The sequence below is a fragment of the Miscanthus floridulus genome, chromosome 17 (assembly GCF_019320115.1).
Source record: "Miscanthus floridulus cultivar M001 chromosome 17, ASM1932011v1, whole genome shotgun sequence".
NCBI classification, from domain to species: Eukaryota; Viridiplantae; Streptophyta; class Magnoliopsida; order Poales; family Poaceae; genus Miscanthus; species Miscanthus floridulus.
Window position 1 is genome coordinate 9,167,063 of NC_089596.1, and position 26,672 is coordinate 9,193,734.

At 45.8% G+C, this 26,672-nt stretch overlaps 1 protein-coding gene across 1 annotated transcript; it reads right to left on the reverse strand.

The window, feature by feature from the left end:
* Nucleotides 1-23,232: 23,232 nt before the first annotated feature.
* Nucleotides 23,233-25,689, reverse strand: LOC136516583 (cytochrome b5). The gene is made up of 3 exons (XM_066510014.1): nucleotides 25,420-25,689; nucleotides 23,860-23,926; nucleotides 23,233-23,757 (listed from the first exon to the last, which is right to left on the reverse strand). Exons 1-3 carry the CDS (start codon nucleotides 25,495-25,497, stop codon nucleotides 23,501-23,503), a joined length of 402 nt encoding a protein of 133 aa, XP_066366111.1. The 5' UTR covers nucleotides 25,498-25,689; the 3' UTR covers nucleotides 23,233-23,500.
* Nucleotides 25,690-26,672: the final 983 nt, after the last annotated feature.

Below are 26,672 nucleotides of genomic sequence, written 5' to 3' on the forward strand. Positions count from 1 at the left end.
CGACGGTCCCTAGCTCCCATGGATCGTCAGGATGCGGATCGCCGCGGTGGTCTTGTAGGGCTCAAGGTTATATACATCTTGTGGGCTGTGCTAGCAATCTGCTTCATCACGGTGGTGACCATGATCCTCATATTCGTACTCCACAACAACATACAGGATGGATTCGCCGTGGCCTTGGTACCATGTGCTGTCCTGTGTTGGCGACGACGACGACGGACAGCATCAACCACCAGCATCGCTGGAGATGACCAAGGTTACCTTCACAGCTTTCCTGGCCATCTCGTTACCGAGCTTCTGTGGCGGTGGCGATCTCAGCGTCTGCACTCGTGCTTTCATAGTCACCACTGCCATGTCTGTCATCTTTGGCATCGGATGGAGGTTGTTCTCCCACTTTGAGCGAAAAGTGGCCGTCTGGACCTCCAAGGTTGCGTGTCTGTGCACCAACGCCTGTTTGGCAGCAGCAGCGATCGAGTTGATGTGCATGGCCATGCAAGCGCTATCTGTATCTGGCTCTGGTGGTTATTCTGGCCTGCCGGCCACGGTGGCGAACTCCACCCGCGCCTAGCACCGGTCACCCGTGCCCCGTGCTGTGTTGGAGACTGGATTTCCATATTTGTTTTGGGTCTGTTTTTCATGATGTATTTGGACTCGATCTATCTCCGAGATAGATGACCTCATGTACGTAAATCAGGTGGAATGGAACCATTTCATTCCATTTGTTTGGAAAATATCTCCACCTCGTGCATCATTGTGTTTCCTTTCTAATGAGGTTGTTTTGCCACGATGTTCAAGTGCTCGCACAAGCGAGAGAGGAAACAAGCATGAGCAACTGAAGCTCTGAACTGCCTGGTGCATGACAACACAAGACTCTTTATTTGTTGCCTTAAGCTTCAATCCCCCCCCCCCCCCCCCCCCACTCCCCTCTTTGGTTTACTGCTTCTTGCGTCCTATAAATCTATAGTACTGCTTGCATGGTCTCAAACGAACTTCATAGTTCATACCATCATCGATGTGAAGAAGAAACACAACTGTAGTAAAAAATCCATTTGTCTCCGCCACCACGACGCCTGCCGCAACTCCTGCTCCTTGCCACCGCCACCGCCGCACCTACGCCTAGGGCCCCTCGCCTTCTTCCTCGCCGGTGCGTCTACCGGGGATAAGAAGGGGAGGGGGGACCCGTCTCTTTAATTTCCTGCATTTTTTTCTAGTTGCTTAGGGTTTAGTCGAAATAAAATCTTTTAACGAAATCAGATGATTTCCGGTCGGAATCGTGTTTACTTCGATAATTGTCACGACGAGATCATCGTTGGAGGCGTCAATTTGATCGACAGGGGGCAAAGTTATGGCCATTATCTGCAAGGAGAGGGGAGCTTCTGGGCGCCCCTAACAAACACAGCGTCGTTGGTCGTAGAGAGGAAATCAAGGTTTGAAAGTGATGAATCTCCATCATATGCTACTCCCAACGATATAATTGTCGATATTCTTTCATCAACTCAGATGTGTTTTTGACTGGTTCCGAATCGGATGTTGCGGCATGTCCAATGTTTTATGGCTGGTCGATAAAAGGCAGCATAAGGAGTGCACTTTGGCTCAGGCATTCCAGGATGCTATTAGGGAAGAAGATGGAAGAACATAATAGAATATTGTATATTTTTTATATCAGATTTTTTCATAACTAATATGGGGATGTACTATGTCGAGTTTTTAATATAATCCTTCCTCCCTTCTTTTTTTTAGGGAAAACCAGAGCTTCATATATCATGAACAAGATTACAATCATCGTCTAAGATATCCCTAAGACCGGGTGGGGTTATAAGCCACCCCTCCAACAGGTTATCACGGGAAACTAGACGCGCACACTCATGAGCTAATCTATTACATTTCCGACTAATGAAAACCAAATCAAAAGGTTCGAAGCTCCGGCTGAGATCTTCCATCTGTTGCAAAATGGGATTAATCTCAGATTTTTGGCTTGTGCGGTTCGTCCATATATTTACGAGGACTTGGCAGTCCATCTCTAGCTGCAGCTTCCGCACCCCCGCGTCCGCGCAAATGCCAGGCCATCCCTGCATGCCATCGCTTCCGTCATGAGCGCGTTTAGGCAATGATCAAACCAGGCTGCCTTCCCTCCACACGATCTTCCATTTTCATCTCGGAGTACCACACCAGAGGCCGCGTTCCGGTTCCAGGCGTGGAAGGATGCATCCCACATTACATTTAAATCATCCAGAAGGCGGCTTTTGCTAGGATCGCTGAGTGTTTGCCATGGCTGCAGCAGGCTTGGCCGGATGGAGTATCTGCCACAAATCAAAGGCAGTGTCAATAGCCCACTGAACTGCAAACATCACCAGCACATCTCTTTCAACATGTCGTTTTTTGTTCCTAGACATCCACAGAGACCACATCCCGCATATGACAACTGCTGCGCTCTTTGCTGGGAACACATCGAGATCAACTAGGTCTCTAGCCCAAGTGACGGGGTGTAGCTGTGGCACCTTGACTCCAGTCATCATTCTCACTTGCGCCCAGAAGGCTTTTGCCACCATACAGTCAAGCAAAGCATGCTTGATGGACTCAACCTCCGCTCCACATACCTCACCATTTGCTGTCGGTTCAATGTGTCGGTGATGAAGAACTCCTCTTGTAGGTAGATATCCATTCACCACCCGCCACCAAAAAACACGAGCCTTAGGAGGCACACAAAGTCTCCAGATCCTCATCCATGTCGGGTCATCCGAAACTGACGCCTGGTCAATCTCCCTCTGTTGACAATGATCACTACTGCATAATCGGTGAGCACTTCCCGTTTCCATATTAACTACTTTTACTGCCGCGATATGATGCATGGTCAGCGGTGCTGAAGGGTAGTAGCACAACCTTTCCAATTAATGTTTAGCAAGAAAAGGAAGGCCAAAGGTATAGATGCGTGCGCAACAGAACCTTGACCTCAACAGTTGTATATTTGGTCATTCTATATTGGACAAATCTAGGTGGCTATCATGTGATCCTTTTCCAATTTAATCAGGGGCTAGGATATATCCTGGTTATTTCAAAAAGCATGCAAAGAGAGCTAGGGTGGTTGGCATGGGCTCACTTTCTGGACACGGCAGTCCTGCAACTTAATTAATTCATTGTTTGGTTACCTGCTTTCGACGACTCGGGGAGTCTTGCACTCTTTGCACATCTTTCTTTTAAAATTAATCAGTATGGGCTTTGCTTTTTGTTATTTCACAATGCTCTAGACAAGATATATATGGTGAAAATGGTTCAACCATTGTGTTTCCTGTGTTAGAAATTTACATATGATTTTTTTTTCTCCCTCCTATATATAAAATATTACAGTCATAGCATCTTCCCTAGCAACTGGAGCTAATTTCTTCGTAATTTCCTTCACGCAAAACTGACTTGTCATGGGACGGTTATTGCATAGATTTTATACAAAAATTGCAGGTTTAGTTCGTTGAAACTTATGTAGACATAATCTGCAATATTTTTTGTTCTAAGAATAAAATACTCGACAAAATCATAAACCCGACAAAATCAAATCTGTGTTGGCACAAAGATAATTAACAAGTTACAATTGTTTCTAGACAAAAAAAAATCATGTTAGAATACAAAGACAAATAACAGATCATAAGTTTAGGCACCCGAAATATATGAGAAGTGCAAAAGTAAAGGTTAAGAAGGCCTGCCTGCTAGGGAGACCGGAACATAAGTGTTGGTTTCCATATCTTGTACTCCCTCCATACTAAAAAATAAAGTCGTTTTGGATAAGGCTTGGGTCAAACATTGGGAATATAAATCATGAATAACTTTTAAGTTGTTGAGTTTGGAAATGTGAAAACCATATGTATAGATTTGTCTTGAAAAATACTTTCACAAAAAATTACATATATCACATTTTGATAAATATCTTTATAAAAATAAGTAGTCAAAGTTATGCTTTGAAGACCGTATCGCTGTCCAAAACGACTTCATTTTTTAGTATGGAGGGAGTACACATCATTGTGTTTCCTTTGTAAGGTTGTTTGCCATGGAAGTACTCGTACTACGTATAGAGTCGAGAAAGGAAATTAAACGCAGATGAGCATGAAAACGAACCAACCCATACCCACACCTATCCAATTAAGCGCCAGCAGACTTTAGAAACCAAACCAAGCCACCCTTTGTGATGACTATGGTAGACTACAATAAATATTGCTTTTTTCATGCATGCAAATATAATTTTCTGTGATTTCTATTTGGATTCATTTCAATTTGTACAATAATTCACTGGCGGGAATATATGGCACCAAAATTTGAATTTTTGAAACAATCGGTGCTTTTCCAAATAAACCGCCTCTGGAAAACATATTCCAGAGACGGCGGGTTTATGTGAACCGCCTGTGTGAAAGTTTTTACACTAACGGTTTACTTAAAGCAACCGACTGTGAAAAGGAGTTAACATGGACGGTTAACATAAATCAACCGCCAGTGAAAAAATGTTAACACCGGCGCATCTTAAGTAACTGCATGTACTATTTTCATTTTCCACTGGCCTTTCACACTGGCGGTGGGTTCAGACTCCAGTAGAAATGGCTCTGAAACCACCCGTGCTGAGCTTGGCTGTAGTAGTGTGTACTATTGAATCCAAACCAATCCAACTCGACTAAGTTGTTAGATTTCAACCCATTCCACCAAATGGTTTCCCACGGAACTAAACAAGCATCTTGTCCGGGAAATTGTGGGTCCCCACACACACACACGCCGCCGCCACCACCACCACACCACCCACCAGCGTCCATGCCTGGCTTGTGTTTGGCTTGTCATTCAATAGCAGTTGGGAGCTGATCAGGTCCAGTACCAGTTGGTTCGTCGATCGAGCCCCTGTTAGTTTGCCTTCTTTGGTTTGTAAGAGCTCCAAGCTTTGTAGTATGAACTTTCTAATATATGGTGTGCTTGCTGTTTCCTATGGGTAGGATTTTCAGTCTTTGTTTAATTTCTGGAATGTCCGAGGCCTTGGCGATCACGAGAAATGCAGTGATGTCCTTGCTGAACTTCTATCTTCCTCTCCCCACCTTGTTCTTCTTCAGGAAACTAAAATCTCAAATTTGGATAACTCCAAGCTCTTCTCTTTCATGCCGAAAAAACTCAACACCTACCGCGTCCTCCCTGCTGACGGCACTTCGGGTGGCCTGATCACTGCCTGGAACGACTCTCACTTCAGCTGCATGCACCGACTCTTTCACCTCCACGAATTCCCTGTCTGTCTTGCTGTCTGAAAGATCTTCTGACCTTCGTCTCCGCATGACCAACGTTTACGCCCCCTCCATTCCTGAACTCTGCCCCGCTTTCCTTGATGAGATCAAAGAAATCACCCCAGACGACAACATTCCTTGGCACATTTGTGGAGATTTTAATATGATTCGATATGCTTGTGAGAAAAATAACGACAACTTCAGGCGCAATGAAGCTGAAGCCTTCAACGATTTGATCCATGACATCTGCCTTATCGACAATTAATGTTTGACGATTACTGACACACGATTGCGAGTATATGCGGAGATTGTATTCACTTGAATAGCCAAAATTTGTGAGGCACATCCCGACAATGATCAAATTAGTACTCACTATGGGAAGCTGACCACTCGCTAATTATACAGGATAAGGATCTCCACATGGGACAGCAGGGGCCTACCGCCTACGTGATGCGAATAGCTTATCTAGCTCCGGTGATGCGAAAGAAAGATGCAGGGATTGCATGTGTGTCAGATACACTAAGTGCTAGGGAGTTCATTCATCACAAAGATGACAGAACCAAACTCACAATAGTCCACTAGTCATCTGCTAATTTTTTAGTACTTCCAACATTCTGAGGATTACACAGGACTTGTACTCACTACAACTTAACACTTCAGAGAACATGCTAACATCTTTACTGCATATATTACGTCTTGCATGCTTATTACACAGCACACGCTGACAGACTGTTCTGAATCTTTGAGGTATACGGAGTATATATCTACTGGAAAGGAAATGTACACGGCTGGACACCATCTGTATCCATACACTGCTATTCTTCCGGTACCATTCAGACTTATGTGTTTTTACATTTTACTGGATCTCAAGTGACCTGTCCTTTATGGAATGGTCATTGAACACGCCACAGCTCATTCTTTCTGAATTTCAATGTGACGGGGTCAGCCCTGTCCTTTATAGAATGGTCATTGAACGGCCACAGCTCTCTCGGCACTGCATTCTTCTAATCTTCCAGTGCATAGCTACCGCCGAACAGCACAAAGCAAATTTCGCTCCAACACTTTTGCCTCTTCTAAACTAATCATCATTGCTGAAACTTGTACAGTTTTCCAGAGGTAACCAAATACCTCCTTGCTGGGACTCCCACTTAACATTTTACATCAAAATGAAATTGATCAATCATACACTGTTTCAGCATCCCAAAGTATTGATATCGCTGAATGGCACGCACTGTAATTCTCAGGACTGAACAAGTCTGCTCCCCACGCACCTGAACAAGTTTGCCCTTCAGGGAACTTCGCCTACTTTTCTCCGAAGTTTCAGTGGATACGAGCTAAGCTACTCTATATGCCACAAATCTCTAGTCATTGAAGAAGTAACTCATGTATGCTTGCACTTCTACTGAATCATCACTCTACTGCTTTCTATTCTTTTACCGAATCAACCAAATGCTGACGGTGTAATACCACAAATGCCGGACATCCCTCTGATTCAATATTTCAGACACCTGCTACCTTTATAGCAGTCTGCCACTTCTCTGTTTGAACTTGCATGTCAGCCACTGAAATTGTCTGCTCTCATCTTTACTCAATGTATTTGTTGTAATCTTCAGTCTATTTCTCGTCTCTGCTGCAACACAGTATCTCTGCATTAGTACTACTTTCAGACCTGCTACTGTACACCCCATGATCCCACGGCTCGATTTGCATGTTGCAAACTATACTGCAGCCGCTATTTCTTCCCTATCCAAACCTTCGCATGGCAGCTACTAAACCTTCTTGCCTGTTATCACCACTCTGATTATTTATTGCAATTTGTAGGCCTTCTCCTATACTAATTTGATGTATCCCAACTCTCAAACTGCAACTCAAAATCCCTGACTTTCTCTGAACTTTCAGATTCACTCGCTTTTACTGAATATGAAAGCCAGTGTAATCCTTCATAATATGATAGTGGAATGTGAGAAGGAATTGGTTAGAGTTTCCTTGGATTTGAGTGTGAATCCAAGTGCAATTATAGTGCTCCCACCTAAAGTGCGTACAAGCGACAGCCGACAGCCCTAATCCATGTTTTGCAGAGGTGCTTCGGAGGAATTCCGCAATCAAAGCTCAGCCAACACATAGGCAACTCAAGAAGGATCTAATCGAGCACATATGGCAGCGCTATGGAAACAAAGAAACTTAGATTAAAATTGTTGCAATTATATACAATATTTGATTTATATTGATGGTTTTAGAAGAAATATTGTAATCATGTTCATCTTATTATCTTATTTATGTTTGATTCACTATCAAATAGCAATGCAATGATGTACAAAATGGTATTCATTGATCTTAACTATATACAACGCATTAAACAGTTTGCAGACACAGAAACAAACAGTCCATTGTATGATCTGTCTTTTGTACATGCCTCATTGCAAAATGCAACCTTACGCGCCCATTCTTCTGTACTCCTCGTCTTGTGTATTCTACTCTCCTCATCAGTTACTCCTCTTCTTCAATGCCTCCTCCAATCTTCACACTCTTCTGGGAACCTCCAACCTTTTCGTAAGTTGCTTACCCTTCACCCTTGACGGGAGTCACTTTTCTATTCGCAGTTACGTATAGTGCTCGACTTTTTTGGGGCGGTATAGCTGTGGCCTCCATTTTGGCCTTCACCATGGGGCATTTCACCCCCTTGTGAGGCTGTCCAGGTGGCAATGGCGATGAGGTAACGGTGGCAATGGTGATGAGATTGATAACTCAGCCGACCAGTGGCAGAACCAGGGGGCCATTCATCCCCCTTGCCCCTCCAAAATTTTTTTATTAACACCCTACTGCAGCCATTGCAGCAGTAAGCATTTTCAAGTGAAGAAGTTGTTGAAGGTGATGTCTCCAGTTTTTTTTTTTTTTTTTGGTTCCGCCACTGGAGAAGACGGTGACACAGTACCGCCGCTGTCGAACCCGTGCCATCGGCTTTGGCGCAGCGCCGGCGTGGCTGCCAGATGTGCCCGAGCTGGTGAAGGTCGCAGTGGAGGCGTAGTGAGCTCCAAGATACACGAACGCAATAGCTTGAAGAGGGATGAGTTGAGAGTACTGCTACAGAAAACTTAACAGAGACGGGCAAAATCAATTAATCGAGGCGGGCAGGCCAACCATCTCCGTCAAAAGGTCACGGTTAATCAGGCTTTAACGGAGGCGGTTGGCCAACCGCTTCGGTTAATGAAAATAAAAAAACAAAAAAAAAGCCCAAACCTGGCTGGAAACCGGGTCTAGGCCTAGATCTGGGCCGCTACAAGTAGCATCACGCCGCCGCACCATCGATCCGCACCACGGCGCCGCGTCGTCGGATCCGCCACCGGGGAGTGCAGTTCGCCACGCCGCTAGATCCGTCGCCAGAGGGCTCCTCCTCGTCGGATCCGGGTACCTCCAGGCCGGATCCACCGCGAACCGAAGCAACCAATGTTGGGGAGGATGCCATGACGCCGGATCCACCGCCGGAGGGCTCTACCTCATCGGATCGAACAGCCACCGCGCCCTTCCACCGAATCCGCGATAGATCGAGCCCTCCGCCACGCACCACCACGGGATTCAGCCCGCGCCACCACCACCAAGCTCGCGCTACCACCACTTAGTTCACGCCAGAAGGACCTCGATCTCGCCATTGCCGCCGCTGCCTGCTCGAAGGAAGAGCTCTCTGCACGAAGGAGGAGCTCGAAGGAGAAGCCACCGCTACCAGGCCCGCATACGAGGAGAGGCCGCCGCCGTGGACGAGCCCGCGCAATAGGCCGCTACTGGTGCTGAGCCCACGAGCGAGGCCTCCGCCAGCCCCTTGCCCGCGCGCGAGGAATTCATCGCCGCTAAGCCGGGAGATGGAGGGAGAGAGGGGTGCGCCGTGCCGGGGGAGGGAGGGAGAGCAGGTGCGTCGTGCCGAGATAGGGAGGGACAGCGGGTGCACCGCTGTCTAAGGGAGGGAGAGCGGGTGCGCCATGCTGTTTGAGGGCTGAGAGGGAGTGTGTGTGTGTGTGTGTGAGGGGTGAGAATGAAACCCTAACTCCCGTAGAGACGACGATCAAGAAGTTACCAACGAAGTGGCTCCAACGATGGCTGCGTGGACTCCCTACCCGTCATCGGCGCCACAGATGTCAGGCCCCGCAGCCGCGACCACATCCCTCTATGCGGACGCCGGAGTCAAGATGGGCGCCCCCTGGATGCGTGTGGACTCCACAGGTAGGAGCTCCTCCGTGTCGCCTCTCGCCACACCCTTCTTCCTAGTGAAGCAGTCTGCGGGCAGATCCAAGGCTCTGCGATGGTTGCAGGACTCCGCGCAACTCCGATTTCGACTGCGTATCCTCTGCTGCACAGTCACCGTACCTAGAAGCCGCTCACCGGGCCATCGAGGTGACGGCCTCACCCATGCCTGCAGCGCCGTGTGAGGGGGAGGGCTCTGCCTCACGTCCGGTTGTCATCACCAAGAAGAGGCGGCGCCGTCATCGTCGAGCCAGAACCAGGGACGCCGACGGTCCTCCAACGGCGTCCCCATACCCGATCGCTAGGGTGCCCATGCACTAGCGGCTCGGCCTGATGAGGACATGACACACATGCATATGACCATGTTTGGCACATGGGATGGAGGGGAAGGAGGCCAGCAAGGGTGTCCAAGTCAAGAAGGAGGTCCAAGGCTAATTCGGTTCGAGTCCCCGAGGTGGAGGCCCAAAGCAACTCAAGTTTGAGTCTGCCTCGGAATCTAGGACCAGTCTGCCTTAAACTGGTCACCCAAGACACATCCAGATTCTGTTTTCGATGATCCACATATGGATGGAAAGATAATTTGATAAGTAAGCCAATCCAAGTAGTTTCACGTCAAAAGCTCTTCGGAATCAATGGGAATCATCGAAACAAGTCAGCGTCCAGAATCTGCCAGGGTGCTGCGACACCTTCTTTTGGTCCGTTGGACCATGTATCATGTTTGGGCCCATTAGGGGGCACGTCCAGGGTAGGCGATGACCCTAAGACCTTTATAATCATATGCCGCCACCGTCATTAGGTTTTGGGTTTTGCTTAGATTAATCTGTCAAGAATAGTTTCGCCGTTCATCGGTTTGTGAGACTCCAACTTCATGAGTTTAATTATTCATCTGCAATTTGGTTGTGTTCTTTCTTGTTCTTACTTGTGTTCTTCGTTGCGCATGCAGGGATTAGCCTTCTTGGCAAGGTCAACCAGGTCCGTGACTCGGTTGATAACCAGAGGAGTTGTGGTGCTAAGATTGCAGGGTTCGATCTTTCGATCTGAAGCCGGATCGGTGTGTCATTCTCCGCCACAACGATAGTTACCATCACCTGACGGAAGATCGGGATCCCCGTCTCCATTAAGTGGTATTAGAGCCATACTCATTTTTCCTATCCTAGAACCTTCCGCGCTATAGCCTTTGCATATTTCAGTTTCAGAGTCCATCGTGTTGAGTTTGTGTCCTAGTCGAGGTCTTGTTGCTGGTTAGGTCGTGTTAGAGTCCAGTTCGTGTGTTTTCCCCATCGTTTCCATCAAATCTTGGCTGTTGTGATCAATTTTGCACACATTGTTCCCGTTTTGTCCTCTAATTCGGAACCAATTTTTAAAACTGGTCTAGTTTTCGCATATGAACTCCATTTTCGACGTTCCATATATGCAAATCGATCAAAAAATTTTCGGATCCGTCCAAAAAGTGGTCAAAAGATCTTCTTTTTGTGGTCCAAAAGTCGTCACAAGATCTTCTTTTCGTGGTCACAAGGTTTTTATCGATTTTGATCCAGTTTTCTGAAAATTCCACAGGCCACGTCTTTCCTTGTTTGAGCTCATATTTTCTGTGGTTACTTCTTTTGTGCTCCTAAGTAAAGGAAAAATATCAAAAAATATAAAATAAAAAAGTTGAAATTTCCAAAAAAACAACGACAGCACAAAAAATAGAAAAAAATAGAGGGACAAAAGAGGAACAATATTTAGAGGAGCACATAGAGAAGACAAAAGTGAGCTATGTTAGCGTGTTTTGTCTGGTTCTTTATTTGTGTTGCTGTCTCCATCCACCATACTTGTTTTTCTCACACCTATGACCTTGTTATCCACCATACTTTTATCACACACCTGGTACTTGGAATATTTTAGACCAGCAATGAGAACAAGTACTTTGGACTATAATTCAGCATTACTTTCTGTTACTGACTTGTGTGCCAGATATACATATTACTCTTTGTGAGCCTTCCAAGCTCCACAAATTCTTCAGATCAGTATAGAAAAAGGGCTTTGCAATCTCGGTACCATTGCCCCACAGGTATCACGAACCAGCCGCCGGTTGTACCACCACTGCTTGCGTTGGTAAAAACTTTGTAAGAGCTTGGTAAGACGCTTCCACTTGCTGTGAAAAGTGACACCACTGCAACCACATAGTCATTTGGTAGGGATAACTTTCACTGTTTGTTCCTGTTTTTGTGTTTACAATGACAGGTTGTTCGTATCCACCAACTTATGATGGTATAGGTGCTGATGAGTACATAGAGTGGGAAATTACCATAGATAACATGTTTGCTACTCGCTTTATGTGTCCAAGGAAGAAGGTAACCAATGCAACTAGTATTTTACGACATTCTGCTTTATCTTGGTGGGAGTCTTTAGATCCTTCTGATAAACCTCAAACTTGGAATGATATGAAAGATCTTATGCGAGAAACCTTTGATAACCCATCTCTTGTAATTAATTCAAATGATGAGGTGCATCAACTAGATCAATCTCTTGTTATTCCTCCTGCTATGCCTAACCTTTTGCAGGACAATGTACAAAAGAGCGAGGATGACGTGATAGAAAATAAGATGCTCACAGTCTCATGTGACAATTCAGAATAATCAACTATTACTCCTGCGGATCATGAGAGCAAAGGTAAAGCCCACGATGCTAAACTCACGGAAGGTGAGAGTTCTCTTGATGTGCTAAATTTTTCCACCAATCATGCTATGATAGAGCAAATTTTAGTGGAGCCTTCGCTTGATTTACCTTTGTCACAAGATGATTTGCTTGATGTTTTTTGTGACGAAGATAACTTGCATGACGATATTTATGTTATACCCATGCAATCATTGAAGAATGATCACGCTATATGTGTGCTGAAAATGAGAACTTATGCTGAAAATAAACTTGTTATTCATAATGCTAGTGAAGTTGATGAGCTGAAATTATTGTCTTCTTTAAATACTTTGGGTTACATTGAATTTGATGTTCCGTGTAATCTTAGTTCTTTAGAGAAGAAACTTTATGCATATGCTGATTTGCCATGGTTTTCTAAACACACATATCATGTTATTGGTAGATATAACAACAAGGGACAATATATGATACATCGAGTATACAGTCATAATAATATGAATTCTCCTTTTGTTGTACAAGATTATGATCGTTTAGAGGGCAGCCATAATAATACAAATATTTTCTCATGTTCCTTAAAGAAACAAGTTCACTTCCAAGAAGGGGAGCATTGTTGGTTGCTACCTATGTCTGCTCGACCATCTATTCCTGCATTGTCTTTGGTTAGTTCTAATCTTTTACAGGATAGTGTTGACATTCATCGTGTGCATTCGCATCATGGAGTCTACATGCTTGCTGAAATTTTTATGCGAGATGACATACTAGAAACTTGGAAACATGGTCACATTCCTTCTCAGAATTATTTCAGTTTTCTTTGTCCTCGCAACCCCATTCTCCTTTATGTTGTGCAAGGTCAGTTTCAAGCACAATCGACGCCGAGAACGACTTTTCATCAAGAAGGGGAGGATGATGAGGACATGACACCCATGCATATGACTATGTTTGGCACATGGGATGGAGGGAAAGGAGGCCAGCAAGGGTGTCCAAGTCAAGAAGGAGGCCCAAGGCTAATTCGGTTCGAGTCCCCGAGGTGGAGGCCCAAAGCAATTCAAGTTCGAGTCTGCCTCGGAATCTAGGACCGGTCTGCCATAAACTGGTCACCCAAGACGCATCCAGATTCCGTTTTCGATGATCCACATATGGATGGAAAGATAATTTGATAAGTAAGCCAATCCAAGTGGTTTCACATCAAAAGCTCTTCGGAATCAATGGAAATCGTCGAAATAAGTCAGTGTCTAGAATCTGTCAGGGTGCTGCGACACCTTCTTTTGGTCCGTTGGACCGTGTATCGTGTTTGGGCCCATTAGGGGGCGCGTTCAGGGTAGGCGATGACCCTAAGACCTTTATAATCATATGCCGCTGCCGTCATTAGGTTTTGGGTTTTGCTTAGATTAATCTGTCAAGAACAGTTTCGCCGTTCATCGGTTTGTGAGACCCCAACTTCGTGAGTTTAATCATTCATCTGCAATTTGGTTGCGTTCTTTCTTGTTCTTGCTTGTGTTCTTCGTTGCACAGGCAGGGATTAGCCTTCTTGGCAAGGTCAACCTGGTCCGTGACTCAGTTGATAACCAGAGGAGCTGTGGTGCTAAGATTACAGGGTTCGATCTTTCGATCTGAAGCCGGATCGGTGTGTCATTCTCTGCCACAACGATAGTTACCATCACCTGACGGAAGATCGGGATTCCCGTCTCCATTACGGCCCATAGCCCATCATGTGTGTGCTCATGCACCAGTGCCTTGGCCTACGGCCTAGGACATCGGTGCTTGGCGACCGCCATCGTCGTTGTCGTGAGCTAGGCCCTAGGTTCATGACGAACGCCAGGTGACCTCCGACGCCACCGCACATCTATCCTCCACATGTTCCTCGAGTGGCCACGCCTGTCGACGCCGATAGCTTCACGCTTGTTCAAAGCCGTCGGCGCGGGCGGCGCCATGCCCTACCTCTCCCTCGTCGCCAGCGATCGATGTCACCTTCACTCATTGGTCTCCGCTTCAACTGTCTGGCTGGGGACCACATCATCGCCGGATGCACCTTCCCATCCCGCTACCTTTTCTACCATAGCACAGAGCACCGGGCGTGAAACTACAAGCACGGTCACTTGCCCTGGCACCTCTCCTCGAACCAGGTACAGGAGCCTCCAAGGCGCGGTGCTTGGCATCGTGCTGCTGGAGGCAACCATGGTCGCTTTGGCTCACGCCCGCGCCGACTCTGTCTTGGCCACCATGGCGAAGATGACAACAATGGCGGCAACGACCAGGACGCCGGCAGCGCGCTGGAGGCACAACTTGAGCCTAGGTGGGACACAACTTTCCAGCAAGCACCACCTATCATTGTTGGAGAGATTGTCTGCCTGGCCCAATCGGGTATCGGTCCTTCTTCGTTTAGGTCACACAAGCAGTGCCTACTGCTGAAGGGGGCACAACATCACTAGCCCTCGTCACTTCTGGTGTCGTCTTGTCGTACCAGTCGCCCGAGGCCTCCCATGACTTTGAAATTCAAATTCTGTCGTGGCCTCCACCACCGCTCCCATGGATGGATCCGATGCTTTGTGTCTCTGACTTGGATGCTACTATTTGAGCCCATCAAAAGTTTGCAGACTCGGAGCAACTGCTTCCGGACTTGGAGTCAGACATGGCGCGGCAAAATAGCCCTTCGCAGGCATCTTGGGCATCGGGGCTGCTGGCTAATGAGCAAGCGCAGCTTCAGTAGCTCTCCATTGGGGCCTCCCGCGATGCCCATGAAGGGCAGCCCGCTCAGCCCACCGACGATGACCCATCAACGCTGGTACATGGGACAGACCCTCTTCCTACTTCTGTTGCAGCCTCGCCTTCAGTCTAACCCACCTCTATCGAGGACTTCATCGTCGGTCTAAAGCTGCCGCTCGAGAAGCCGTTGATCTAGTCGTCGACGCGCCTTCATGTCTCGTGCGTGCGGGTCAAAAACCTGGTGTCATGCCGCAGTGACAGACTTGCTGCCAAGTCCGTCTACCGCGACCCGAACCTAGAGAAGCAGGCCAAGCGGGTTATGCTCAGCAAATGGCAGCCATCGATGAGTGCCCTACGGTCAGCGCCGGCGACGCCTGACGCGACCATCGCCACTTGGTTCCACGAGACGTTCCAAGAGCTGTTGTCGTCGTCCAAGCACGAGGCAATGTGGGAGCTCTTTCCCATGGCTGGTGCTCGTGGGAGGCGGGAGGCGACGCAGGCGTCTTGAGCAAGGGTTCACTCAATGTCGTAGGCTCTTCGGTCACACATTTAGTTTCTTAGTTATTTACAACAACGTGCGTTCCACCGTCTAACAGTGCCTTGTGTTCGTGTTCAACCCCATCTCTCATGACACCTCGCCGTGATGTGATGTTGGGCGTGTAAAACTTCTATCTTCTTCTTAATGAAACACGTGCTATGCATGTTCTCGAAAAAAAAATATGATGAGCGTGATATCGGTCCAGATGGGCTGCCTGCTAGGCCACCATTTTTGGAGATGGGCCTTTTAGTGTGCCCGCCTCCGTTAATAGATTAATCGAGGCGGATGCCCACCATGGTTAATTTTGATTAACCGAGGCGGATGTTTTAAGGCGACCGCCTTGGTTAATATATTAATGGAGGCGGTTGCGTTAGGACAACAACCGCCTCGGTTAATCGATATAAACTGTGGCGAGCACCTTATGCTGCCCGTCTTAGTTAATGATTAACCAAGGCGATTGCGGGGCCGACTGCCCAGCCACGAATAACCGAGGTGGGTAGTCGGCTCCACCGCCTCCGATGCCAATTTTAAAACGCCTCCCAAAAGATTTTGTGTAGTAGATGTAGTAGGATAGAAATGAAAAGTGGGTTAAGAGTACGTAGATGTAGCTTGGAAATAAAAGTGAGTTAAGAGTACCCAGATGTATTAGATGCTTGGAAACTAGGTCTATGCAACGTAATCTGACAGAACTACATACCAGTACTCGTTAATAGTAATCTCACTATCATGCGCATGCAGGACTGAAATGACATGATTATGTTATACGCAAGAACATGCTGATGGTCCCATTACCGGATTTAATAAGAGAAACCGGCAAATTTCTTTACTCAACGATAGTCATATTCCGCATAAGTTATCATAATAACAAATTTAAGCCAGCATGGATTGGGCAACGGCAAGATCAGATTTGTCACAACTTCAGGGATCGCTTGTCCTCCATAATTCATTGATCAATTCCAAAGGATAGATCCATGCATTGGTACTGGAAAGCCAGGAAAGTGGTCCCTTCTTCCTTCTCCGTTCCACCTCGAGCACATCCATCCAAGGATGCGTATGTATTTTCCCGCCTCACTTTCCATTTTTTGTGGTCATGTTTCACAAAAATGCTTTGCTTGGTCTTTGAAGAATGGACATGATCCCCTTGCTTTAAGATCGGTAACTAGCATTCTTTTGAATTTGTAGCTTGTTTTGTTGGTAATATTATTTTTATTAATTCTCATGCTTGTTCATTTTCCATTTAGATAGCATTTTTCTGAATAATTCGTAAAGGCATCCGAATTTTGGTGAATTCATTTTTTTTCCTGAATTCTTATAAAGTCATCACCATTTCTTTTATATTTTTTGACTGACAAAAAGTTTTCTTTTTGCTTGCATTGAGAAATAAAAATGCTGCCACTACAAACCTCGAGTACGAGTCCAAATTTGCAGGACTTAACGATTGCTAGCTTGCTGGTAATGTCTTCTTCTCGCCCCAAAACAAATATAAATATTTGTGGTTTCACTGTAAGTCAAATCATTCCAACTTTACAAAGAAGAGTATTAACACCTATCACAAAAACTAAATGAAATGTAGAAAATATATTTAATAATAGGTTGACTAGTGTTTATATAATATCATAAATAAGATTAGGCCATGTTTGGGTTCCATGAATTGAGAGGAATCGGAAAGTAATCTAATAATAAATTGGAAAGCCCTTTCAAAATATTGGTTTCAATTCATGGGATCCAAACAGATTTTTAATGTTTTTTTTTGTAAAAAATTAGTCAAACTTAAATGATATTCACAGATTTAAGGAAATGGCCCAATAGCCAACACTAGCATAGCACTACTCCGACGACGCCAGCCTCCAGGCATCTAGGCAGCCGGGCGTGGCGACACTCCAGCCGCAGTCCGCCCCTGTGCCCCAACGCGACGAGCTTACGCATGAATCTTGGGATGCGCCATGCATGATCGCCCACTTTCACAGCTGATCGGCCATGCATTATCTACTTACCGCTTACGCCTGGTTTGTTTGAGCTTTTGGCCAACTCTAGACTACAAGTTTTTGAACTTTTCAAAAGCCAAATAGATCCCATAAGCCAAAAGTTCAAAAGCTCATTATAATGATGAACTTTTGGTTTTTGGTTTCCGAGAGCTTTTTGGTTTTTGAAAAGGCCATAGAGTTCCACAAAGCTTAAACAAACAGGTCTAGCCGCATTATAAAAACTAAAGTTAAATGTATCGGTGGTCCATTAAGTTTCAGTTAGGTTCATTAACTTTGAAAGTGGATTTTTTTGATCTATAAACCTTTTATGTCGTATCACTTAGGTCCATATCCTCCACATGGGTTTCTCACCACGTGGCTGGCTGACTTGTCCATGTGAAGCAGCTCTTGGCCAGAGCATTTCGTCAAACAGGTTGTGGGCACGACGAACGCCACTACCTGTTCGAACGCCAGTGTGCCTCGAACGCGTGTGCGTAGGAGCTAGGAGGACGACGAGCATCCACCCTAGTGCGAGAGTCCGACGCTGACCAGGTACACGAACGACGTGCCAGAGGCGCCCACGTGGCTGTCGGTGGAGGCCAAGGATTTCGTGGCCGGCTGCTTCAAGAGACTGGAAGCTCACGCACGAGATCAGGTCCTGCAGCTGGCGAGCGAGCGCAAGGCGGCTGCGGGGCCGGCGCCGGCACTGGGAAGCGACTTCCTGGTCTTCATCATCGACAGCGGGCCATGAGACGAGCGGAGTCACCGCGACGTGGTGCCTAATGCTCCTCGCGCGCGCACCCGGAGTGGCAGGACCGCGCATGCGCCGAGGTGCTCGACGTCTGCGGCACAGTAACGGCGACGTGACGCTGGACTTTGATGCGGTCGCCAAGATGAGGACGCCGCACGCGGTGGTCCTGGAGACGCTGCGTCCCTTCCTGCCCTCGTCGTTTGTGGTGCGGGAGATGTTCCGCGACATGCAGCTCGGCAGGCTGCGCGCGCCCAAAGGATATACATACACAACGCTAAGCATGAGCGGCCTGTCCCACGGCTGCTGCGCTGTGCACAGTGCGCATCTCCATCTGCGCCACGGCGAGTGCGCCCTTCCTCGGCGTCCCTCCGCGTCGTGGTCCGCCCTAAGCTGCACGCGCCGCCATCCTTTCTGCGCTCCTATGCCGACCGCTTCCTCATCCTCTCCTTGCTCTCCACGACGGGCTGTGGTGTGCTGTGCGGCAGCGCCAGGCCCAAGGCCGCCGCTAGCATCAACCTCCAGTTCGGCATGCCGCTGGTCATCGCCCGCGCGGACTGGGCGTGCGAGGCCATGTGCTCGGGGCACCTCACCGGAGCCGGCGCCGTCGTGGCAAGGACATTGATGACAAGGTCGAGCACACGCGTCAGCTGGGCAGGCTCGCGACGGTCGCAGGGTCATAGTGACGGGAGCGCACATCAGCAGGGTGGCCTTTGGCGGCGGCGTGCGCATCAGCAGGGCACGGCGGCGACAGGCATGCGAAGAAGTCGGCCCTGCTGGTTGAGCAACGACCGTCCAGGATGAGGTAGAGCAACGCAGCGGCCACGCTCTTTCTCGCCCTAAGCATCGCGACGCAGCCGATCGTCCATGGGTTCGAACAGGCAGTGGCACTGGTTGTGCCCACAACCTGTTTGACGAAATACACGAAACAAGAGCTGCTGCAAATGAACAGTCAGTAAGCCACGTGAGCATAAGAAGCCCAAGTGGAGTGTACGGACCTAAGTGATATGATATAAAAAGTTTATGATCCAAAAATCCACTTTCAAAGATGATGAATCTAACTGAAACTCACTCACAAGTTAATAGACCACCGGTGCATTTAACTCTAAAAACTATTTGATTTCCAAAGTGCAAAGGATATCTTTGGGATGATTAGGTTGTTACTAGAAGTTTCTGCAGTGCGTATTACCTTATGTTTGTCTTTTTCCGCAGCATCCATGCAGAGTGTTGATAAAATTTTGCATTTTGTTTCACTCTGTACCTACATGAATCGACCCAGCACGAATGCTATATAGAAGATATGATGTGTGCTAAATGTTCTTCTAATCACGACAGAGGCACACGTCCTCACTACAACGACGACCACACTGAAGCCAAGGGGCCAAAGGCAGAGCGGGAGTTATGGCACGGCCTCTGCTCCGTGGTGCTCCATCGAAGCCAACGACAAAAGTGGCCATAATTTGGATTGTTAATGAATTACTTGGATGTTTGTGATTTGTGAGTTATTGCATTTGTTCATTGTTGGGCTATCTAGCTAGGCTCGAATAATAGATGTTGGAATTGGAGGAGAAACTCTAGTTTGATGCAGTGTTCTATGATTTTTCTGATGCACGAAATTATGATGAACGACATTAGGGTTGGGGGGAGGAGGGTGTTTCGTGACAAATCTTTCTAGATCTTTTTTGTTTTGGGCTAAGTGGCTAATTTTCCAGTCTGTTCTTTGACTCTTTTGAAGTGAAATGAATCATTCCTAGCACACAATTATAATCTCAAGATAGAGTTTCTCATTTGAGTCAATGAACCCGTAGTACAAATTTGCAAAGCATTAATCAGAAATTAATCTCTTGCTCGTTCTAATTGTAAGATTGGAGCAAGCACTAACATCCTATTTTTAGATAAAGCTGGTGGACTTCAAGTGTAGTCACTATAGTCTCATTCTTCTTCCCTTGTCTTGTGTGTTGTAATATCCTCCTCGGCTACTCTAGTGGCAAATCTAGGATAAAAGTCTAGGAGAGGCTCCAAGGGCCTAACGGCGGTAGTGGAGCACCCCCCCCCCCCCCCCTCCGAGCCCGCTAGATCTGCCCTTGGTGGGGGCGGTGCGGGGGGACGGAACAGCACGGGAGACGAGGCATCGTTGTTGCCTACCCATGCGCGATTGAGCTCAACTCTCTACTCGGACAAATCAGTTGTAGTCTATAGTAGGTCTCGAGTCTTAAATGAGACAAATCAGTTGCTATAGTGCTCATGCGGGCAGAGAAGCCTGCTCTGTTACTCACAGATGACTTATCAAATTTGTTATTATGATAACTTATGTAGAATGCCAACGGCTCCTCGTACCGGTTGGTCAGGATGTCCAGTCAGCACTCTCGCGTGCAGGGTTCGAGCCCCCACGGGTGTGCTCGTTCGTCTGTCGGAGTTAAAAAAAATCCTCTCGCCTGTTTCGAGTTTCCCAAAGCACAGGTTAATGGACCGGCTCACTCACAGGGTATCTAGCCCCTATGTAAGGGTGGGACACGCGGTTCAGGGGTTTTCTCGACCTGCGTGAGAATGTCTTCTTCCTTAAGCATAATGTTGCGGGGGCTGTCTGCCCACCGTAAGCCGAGTTTTTTTTATAACTTATGTAGAATGTAACTATCGTTGCGCAAAGAAATTTGCCAGCGTGTTCTTGTGTATAACATAATCATGTCATTTTGGTCCTGCGTGCACACAATAGTCAGGTTACTATTAACGGAGGGAGCAATGTCATGTAGTTCCATGAGATTACGTTTTAAGTGACTAGTAGTTCCAACGCCTGTATTTATGGATGTTAGACCAACTAATTTTGCGATTTGTAATGGTGTACCAACCCAATATAAAGCGCATGGAAGCATTTATGAATGTTATGAACTAGACGAAATAATCTTAAGCTTGTTTGAATTGAATTCATTTTTATAATTATAATTTAGGTATATATTAGTTAAGCTAATATGGTTGTATATGGAATATAGTTGTATATTATTGTTAGCCGTACATGGGAGATGCTTATATGAATTGAAGAGAGTGCTATAAGTTGGAGAGTAGAAATGATCCGTAGAATTAATTTCCAGCTCCACCCTATAAATTTGAGATAGGCTTATATGTGAACTTGAAAAAAAAACGTAAAATGTCAAATTCTAAACCAATTTACCTAATCCATTAAGTTAATTCCAATTTCTTCAAAATGAGAGGATCCGCCAAACGGCCCCTTAGTGATCTGTAGCCAAGTATTAACCCGATATAAAAAGTTTCCAAGCTAATACATCTGCGTCCTCTCAAGTCTCAACTCACTTTTCATTTCCTACGTACTCCCTTAACACACTCTTCAAGCTACTGCGTGAATCTTGGAGTGCACTATGCCTCCACGGCGACCTTCACTAGCTCAAGCACAGTTGGCAGCCATGCCAGCGCCACGCGGAAGCCAATGGTCTGCGTACGGCGGCGGCGGTACTATGTCACGTTGTTCTCCACGTCGACGTAGGCCGTCAACGCAGCAGCAACGGTAACAGTGGCAGCCAAGTTGTCAACCGTATCGCGCCACCGTCAGCGACGCGGCTGAGAACCCACTTTCCGACTACGTGCATGCACCGCTGAAGGTTCACCTACCTAAACAGCCTCACAAGGGGGTGAAATGCCCCGTGGCGAAGGACAACACGGAGGCCACAACAAACAGCCCCAAAACAATCGGTGGCTAAACATAATAACTGCGAATAAAAAAGTGACCCTGTCAAGGGTGAAGGGTAAGAGGCTTCGAGAAGAACATGAAGATTGGAAGGGGCACTAAGTAGTGGGGGAGGGGGGGCTCGAGCCCTTGGAGCCCCCAAGTCCTCCCTAGGATTTTTTTTTTTTTTTTTTTTGCCATATTTGTGTTGAGAACAACAAGAAACAGGAGCTCTTGGATCCGGTCATGCGGTTGAAGATGATACTCCAGTCGGTCATCGCATCAGCTAAAACAATAATTTAGTGTCTAATATTAGGTGATACTTCCTTCGTCCTGTAATATAGCGTACTCAAACATCAAAATTTGTCCTCAAATATAAGGGATTCTAAGGGGGGGCGACAACAGAGCTTTGCATTATAGACAATCATACAAATTTGGTAGGTATTATATAGATTGTTACTTCCCGTTTATCAACCGATCACTATTAATTACGTTGATGATAGCGTCTGATTAGGAAATTAAGTAAGAAAACGTGTATTTTTTGTGTTCTCTTAATCTGTCCTAAAATCTCTACAATATAATATAATACAGGACAGAAGGAGTAGATTATAAATCATCCACAAGTATTTTTTTATTCACCGGGCAGTGGGGTTAGTATTTTGAAGTTGTAGTAAGATTTTACTCTTTTTATATAAAAAATGGAAGGACAGGAGCTCGGAGTGATTTAATTAAGCAAAATGCACAGTTGATCATACCAATATTATAGCAGTCATCGTGTCAACTAAAACAACATTTTAGTGCCTATTAATTAGGTGATAGTACATAAATAGAGCCTCGTATCAAGAAGACATGATTTCAAACCTTGCAGTAGATAATTTACAAGAAATATGTATCTATCGATTGATAGTGTATAGCCCTACTCTGGTCCTTAGAAAACACAAACATCTGAAAGTTGGCAATTTGCGTGTATCGCCGATCTGGATATCAAATTTCCATTTATTGGTGTTATTCAATTCTACAAGGATGCAGCAGGATTTCATATTTTTATTTTAGGGGAAAAAACATGCTGTCCTTCATGAACTACATTCGGATATTAGATTCTGACGGATATTAAATTGGCCCCGTTCACGTGCCCTTAAACCCGACTTGATCCGCTTCTTTTTACATCCAGAATGGTGTTTTCCTCTCACAAATTCCTCCAGACTCCTCAAGCGAACGGGGCCATTCAGATGCATGCTGACGAGGAGTTCTGTAAACTATTTCACATGATAATGAGTTCATCTTAACTAGCCCTGCTTCCGAGATGCTGATAGTAAGTGTTGCCTAACAAATCAGAAGGGTAGCTTGCAAATATAGTGCAACTAGTACTATTATAACCCGCTAGTCATATTATTGTCAGATAAATAAACTTAGATAATCAGAAATGACAGTACAATATTGGCTTGTGTAACTGACAGCAGCCAACTCAACAAAACCAAGAGGCAAACAGTTGATAGCTGCTGGTTTGAAACAATCAGCGACCTTATAGAATTTTGAAATATCTGAATCTAGTTACACAAGGACATCTAGTTAAGTACGATGCACTTCGATCACACTTTTAAGCACAAAATGGACACCCAAGGACCACAGAATCCACAGCAGCTCAGAACATTCGATGAATTTCATCACAAGTTACACATGTAATAAAACCTCACAAAACTCTTGCTAGCTTATTCGACAAGTTCGACTCTTACAATCCCGAGGGGGGCAAGGGCAACAAAGCTAAGCAGACTCCGACTTGGTGTACATCCTAATGGCAACAGCCAAGCCCAGGATTGCCAGGGGAACCAAAAACTGGAGGATCTTGATAACAAACTCGGGGGTCTTGTCCTGGTTGTAGTGCGGTTGCTTGGGGGGGACATACTTCGTCCTAGAAGGGATCGTCGATGCATCGATTTCACCCACTAAATACTCATCCATCATCGCACGGGCAGTGTTGCTGTGCCCGACATCCTCGAAATCATCAGTTGCATCCTTGCCTGTATAAGGTTGAAATGGATTGTTGTTACAGCGTATCTTTCACAACCTTGGTCAGGCACTGGTTAGTGGTACTGCTGGTACATAAAGACAAGATGGCATACCAGTTGAGGACAGCAAAACATCATCACCTCCTGGGTGGTCTTCCAAAAACTTTGTCACATCATATACCTATTCCACAGCAAAGCACACAGCTGGTGAGGTTCTTACAGAGAAAAGGATAAGATTGTAGCAACATTAATGAAATAGCTGGTGCAATGCCACCAGCAATGATCAACATGTCAATGTGAAATAATGTTATGCAAAAGAAACCTTCAGGTTTCCAAGGAAGGCTAAGAAGACATAACAAGTTTCATTAAGGTTAAGTAGCATGTCTCATCTAAGATAAGAAAACCATCAATCTTGGAAAAAGGCAATAGGAAACATCTATGTGCTCTATATGATTGGTCAGCAACCGAGGTACTAAACTTGTACTTTAGCAGTCTTTAAAAAAAATCTACTCCATGAATTAAAATTGTACTCCATCGATTTACATGCTTACATCAATGTGAAGATAAAATAATGCAGACTCGCTAGTTCAACAATGTTTAAGGCACTTGCTTTCCCTAGCAGTACACAGCTGTGGCACCTTGATGAACAGAATTCACAATTTACAATGAGCTTCTGGAAGGGGCAGAATATATTAGAGCGAAGAGAATGACTTTCAAAAGTAACGTATACAAGTCTGTGAACCCACTTAGAAGAATTATGGACAATCCGATGTTGACAACATTATCACCTACTGAATTGTTGGGGGCAAAACATCTGCAAAGGTTAATACATTCAAGAGGGAAGATAATGTCTTTCGGAACTAATTGTACTGCAAGTCTACGAACCCACTTAGCAGAATCGTGGACATTTAATGTGACGCTGATAACATTACTGGCTACTGAATTGTTGGGGGGCAGGCAAAACATCCAGAATGGTAGTATGCATTTCTATCAAGGAGCTGTTACTGATGTTTCAATGGCCTCTAGCAAACAAGATGGAGCGACACAGGGCATGCTGAAATACCTGTCGCAAAAAAGAAACAAGATTAAATGACGTGCTGACCGCACTATGGCACTTTTCATAAAAGGAATTTCCACGTTACAACGAGACATGAGGATAAAAGATGACATCACAAGTACAAAGGCGCAGGCAATTGCCAAGTATATACCAACTAAACGTGGGGGTCTGCTTGCAGATACGAAACACCCACAGAGCAGCGCGATTCATCAGCTGACAAACTAGGGGGCTGTCTGACTCTGAATCGGCCGCCCCGAGAGCAGATACTAGCGCTAGCGCAAGAGTCTACGCGGGAAACAAGCGCCGGACCAACCAACCGCGATGGCCTCCGCCGGATCTGCGGGCTCGTCGCCTGCATACGCAGAATCAAGAATCCATCTTGGACAAAACAAGACTACCTATATAGCACCAAAATAACTAAGCAGGGCCGGCCGGCGGGCAGCCAGTCGGCGTGAGTAGGAGACGCAAAATCTAATCTTTGGATCGGGACTCGGGGGATCCGATCAACCAAGGGAGCCATGGTTGGCTGGGCGAGGAAGACAAGAAGAGACATCGACCATCCATCCACCATAGGGAAGGGGAAGGGGCAAAGGGGAAGGGTAGAGGGAGATGTATACCTTGCCGCCGATGATGAGCCAGCAATCCTCCTTGGAGTTGTGCTTGGCGACGTCCTCGAGGGTGAAGACCTTGGACATGGCTGCTGCTGCTGCTGCGGCGGCGGCTGGCTGGATCGAGGTCGATGGCGAATCGAGCGAGGTGGTTGGTTGTGCCAGGTGGGGGAGACGGAAGGGGGATTTCCTTTTAAAACCGCGGCGGCAGGAACGCAATCGAGTCCACCTCCGCCAGCCACAAATCCGCCGATGCCTTCTCTTCTCTTCACTCCGATCCGACTACCCAATTTCGTCTGCTCCGACTCTCGCCACCTAACCCCCGCAACACACCAAACCCCCTCCCTCGCCGGACCCACTGTCAGAGATCGAGTGCAGCATGCCTGGCCTTGGTTTTTTTTGTTCTGTTTTTCTGTTCCTATACACACACACCCCGTGTCACATTGGGTTCATATTTTGGTTCCTCTTCTTTTTACGATTTTTCTATGAAACCATATGTTCAAAAGCTTTGAATCCAGCCAGACCGTTTTGCTTTCATCCTCATCGATCAATCATTACAAATACAATTAGCTATCGTTCCTTTATCCTTAAATATATGTCGTTTTTGTTTCTTGAGAAAAAACTTTGACTAAATATATATTAAAAATATTAATATTTATGGTATATAATTAGTATTATTGGAAAGATCTTTTAATCTAGTTTTTTAATAAATCTATTTAGAGATACAAATATTGTACATATTTTTTATAAATTGAGTCAAACTTGCGGCACACACACCAACGGCGACAGTTATTTAGAGATAGAGGGAGTAGGACCGTATCAATTCAAGAGTGCGTTGTACTGGTAAGCAGAGTCCATGATAGTACGTCTAACTTCATTGGGATTCTACAAGTAATGTACTATAGCGGACATTAAAGATTGATAGTGCTTGGTTGGAAGCAGCTGCCTTGACATTCGCCACGGGTTAATATACCTTGATTTAATATTAAAATGATAATTATTTATTTATTTCTCTAGTTTTCTGAGCATAAAAGTCATGACCGATTTTACTAAAAGTAATACTACATGATAAATTAGAGAAAGAGTTAAGTTTGGTTTATTGTCTCGTCCGTGATCCAAATTTATGAGTTATGACCTATGCTACAAGTTAGAATAGGTGTGTCCAACCACGATATATAGTTTAATTCCGAAACATATTAAAATAAACTATGCAAGGTATATATATATATATATATATATATATATATATATATATATATATA

Coding starts and splice junctions, on each gene's coding strand:
- LOC136516583 (XM_066510014.1), bottom strand. CDS start 25,497: ATGTCCAAGGTCTTCACCCTCGAGGACGTCGCCAAGCACAACTCCAAG. Junction 23,927..25,419: donor GGCTCATCATCGGCGGCAAG/GTATACATCTCC, acceptor GCTGTGGAATAG/GTATATGATGTGACAAAGTT. Junction 23,758..23,859: donor TGTTTTGCTGTCCTCAACTG/GTATGCCATCTT, acceptor AACCTTATACAG/GCAAGGATGCAACTGATGAT.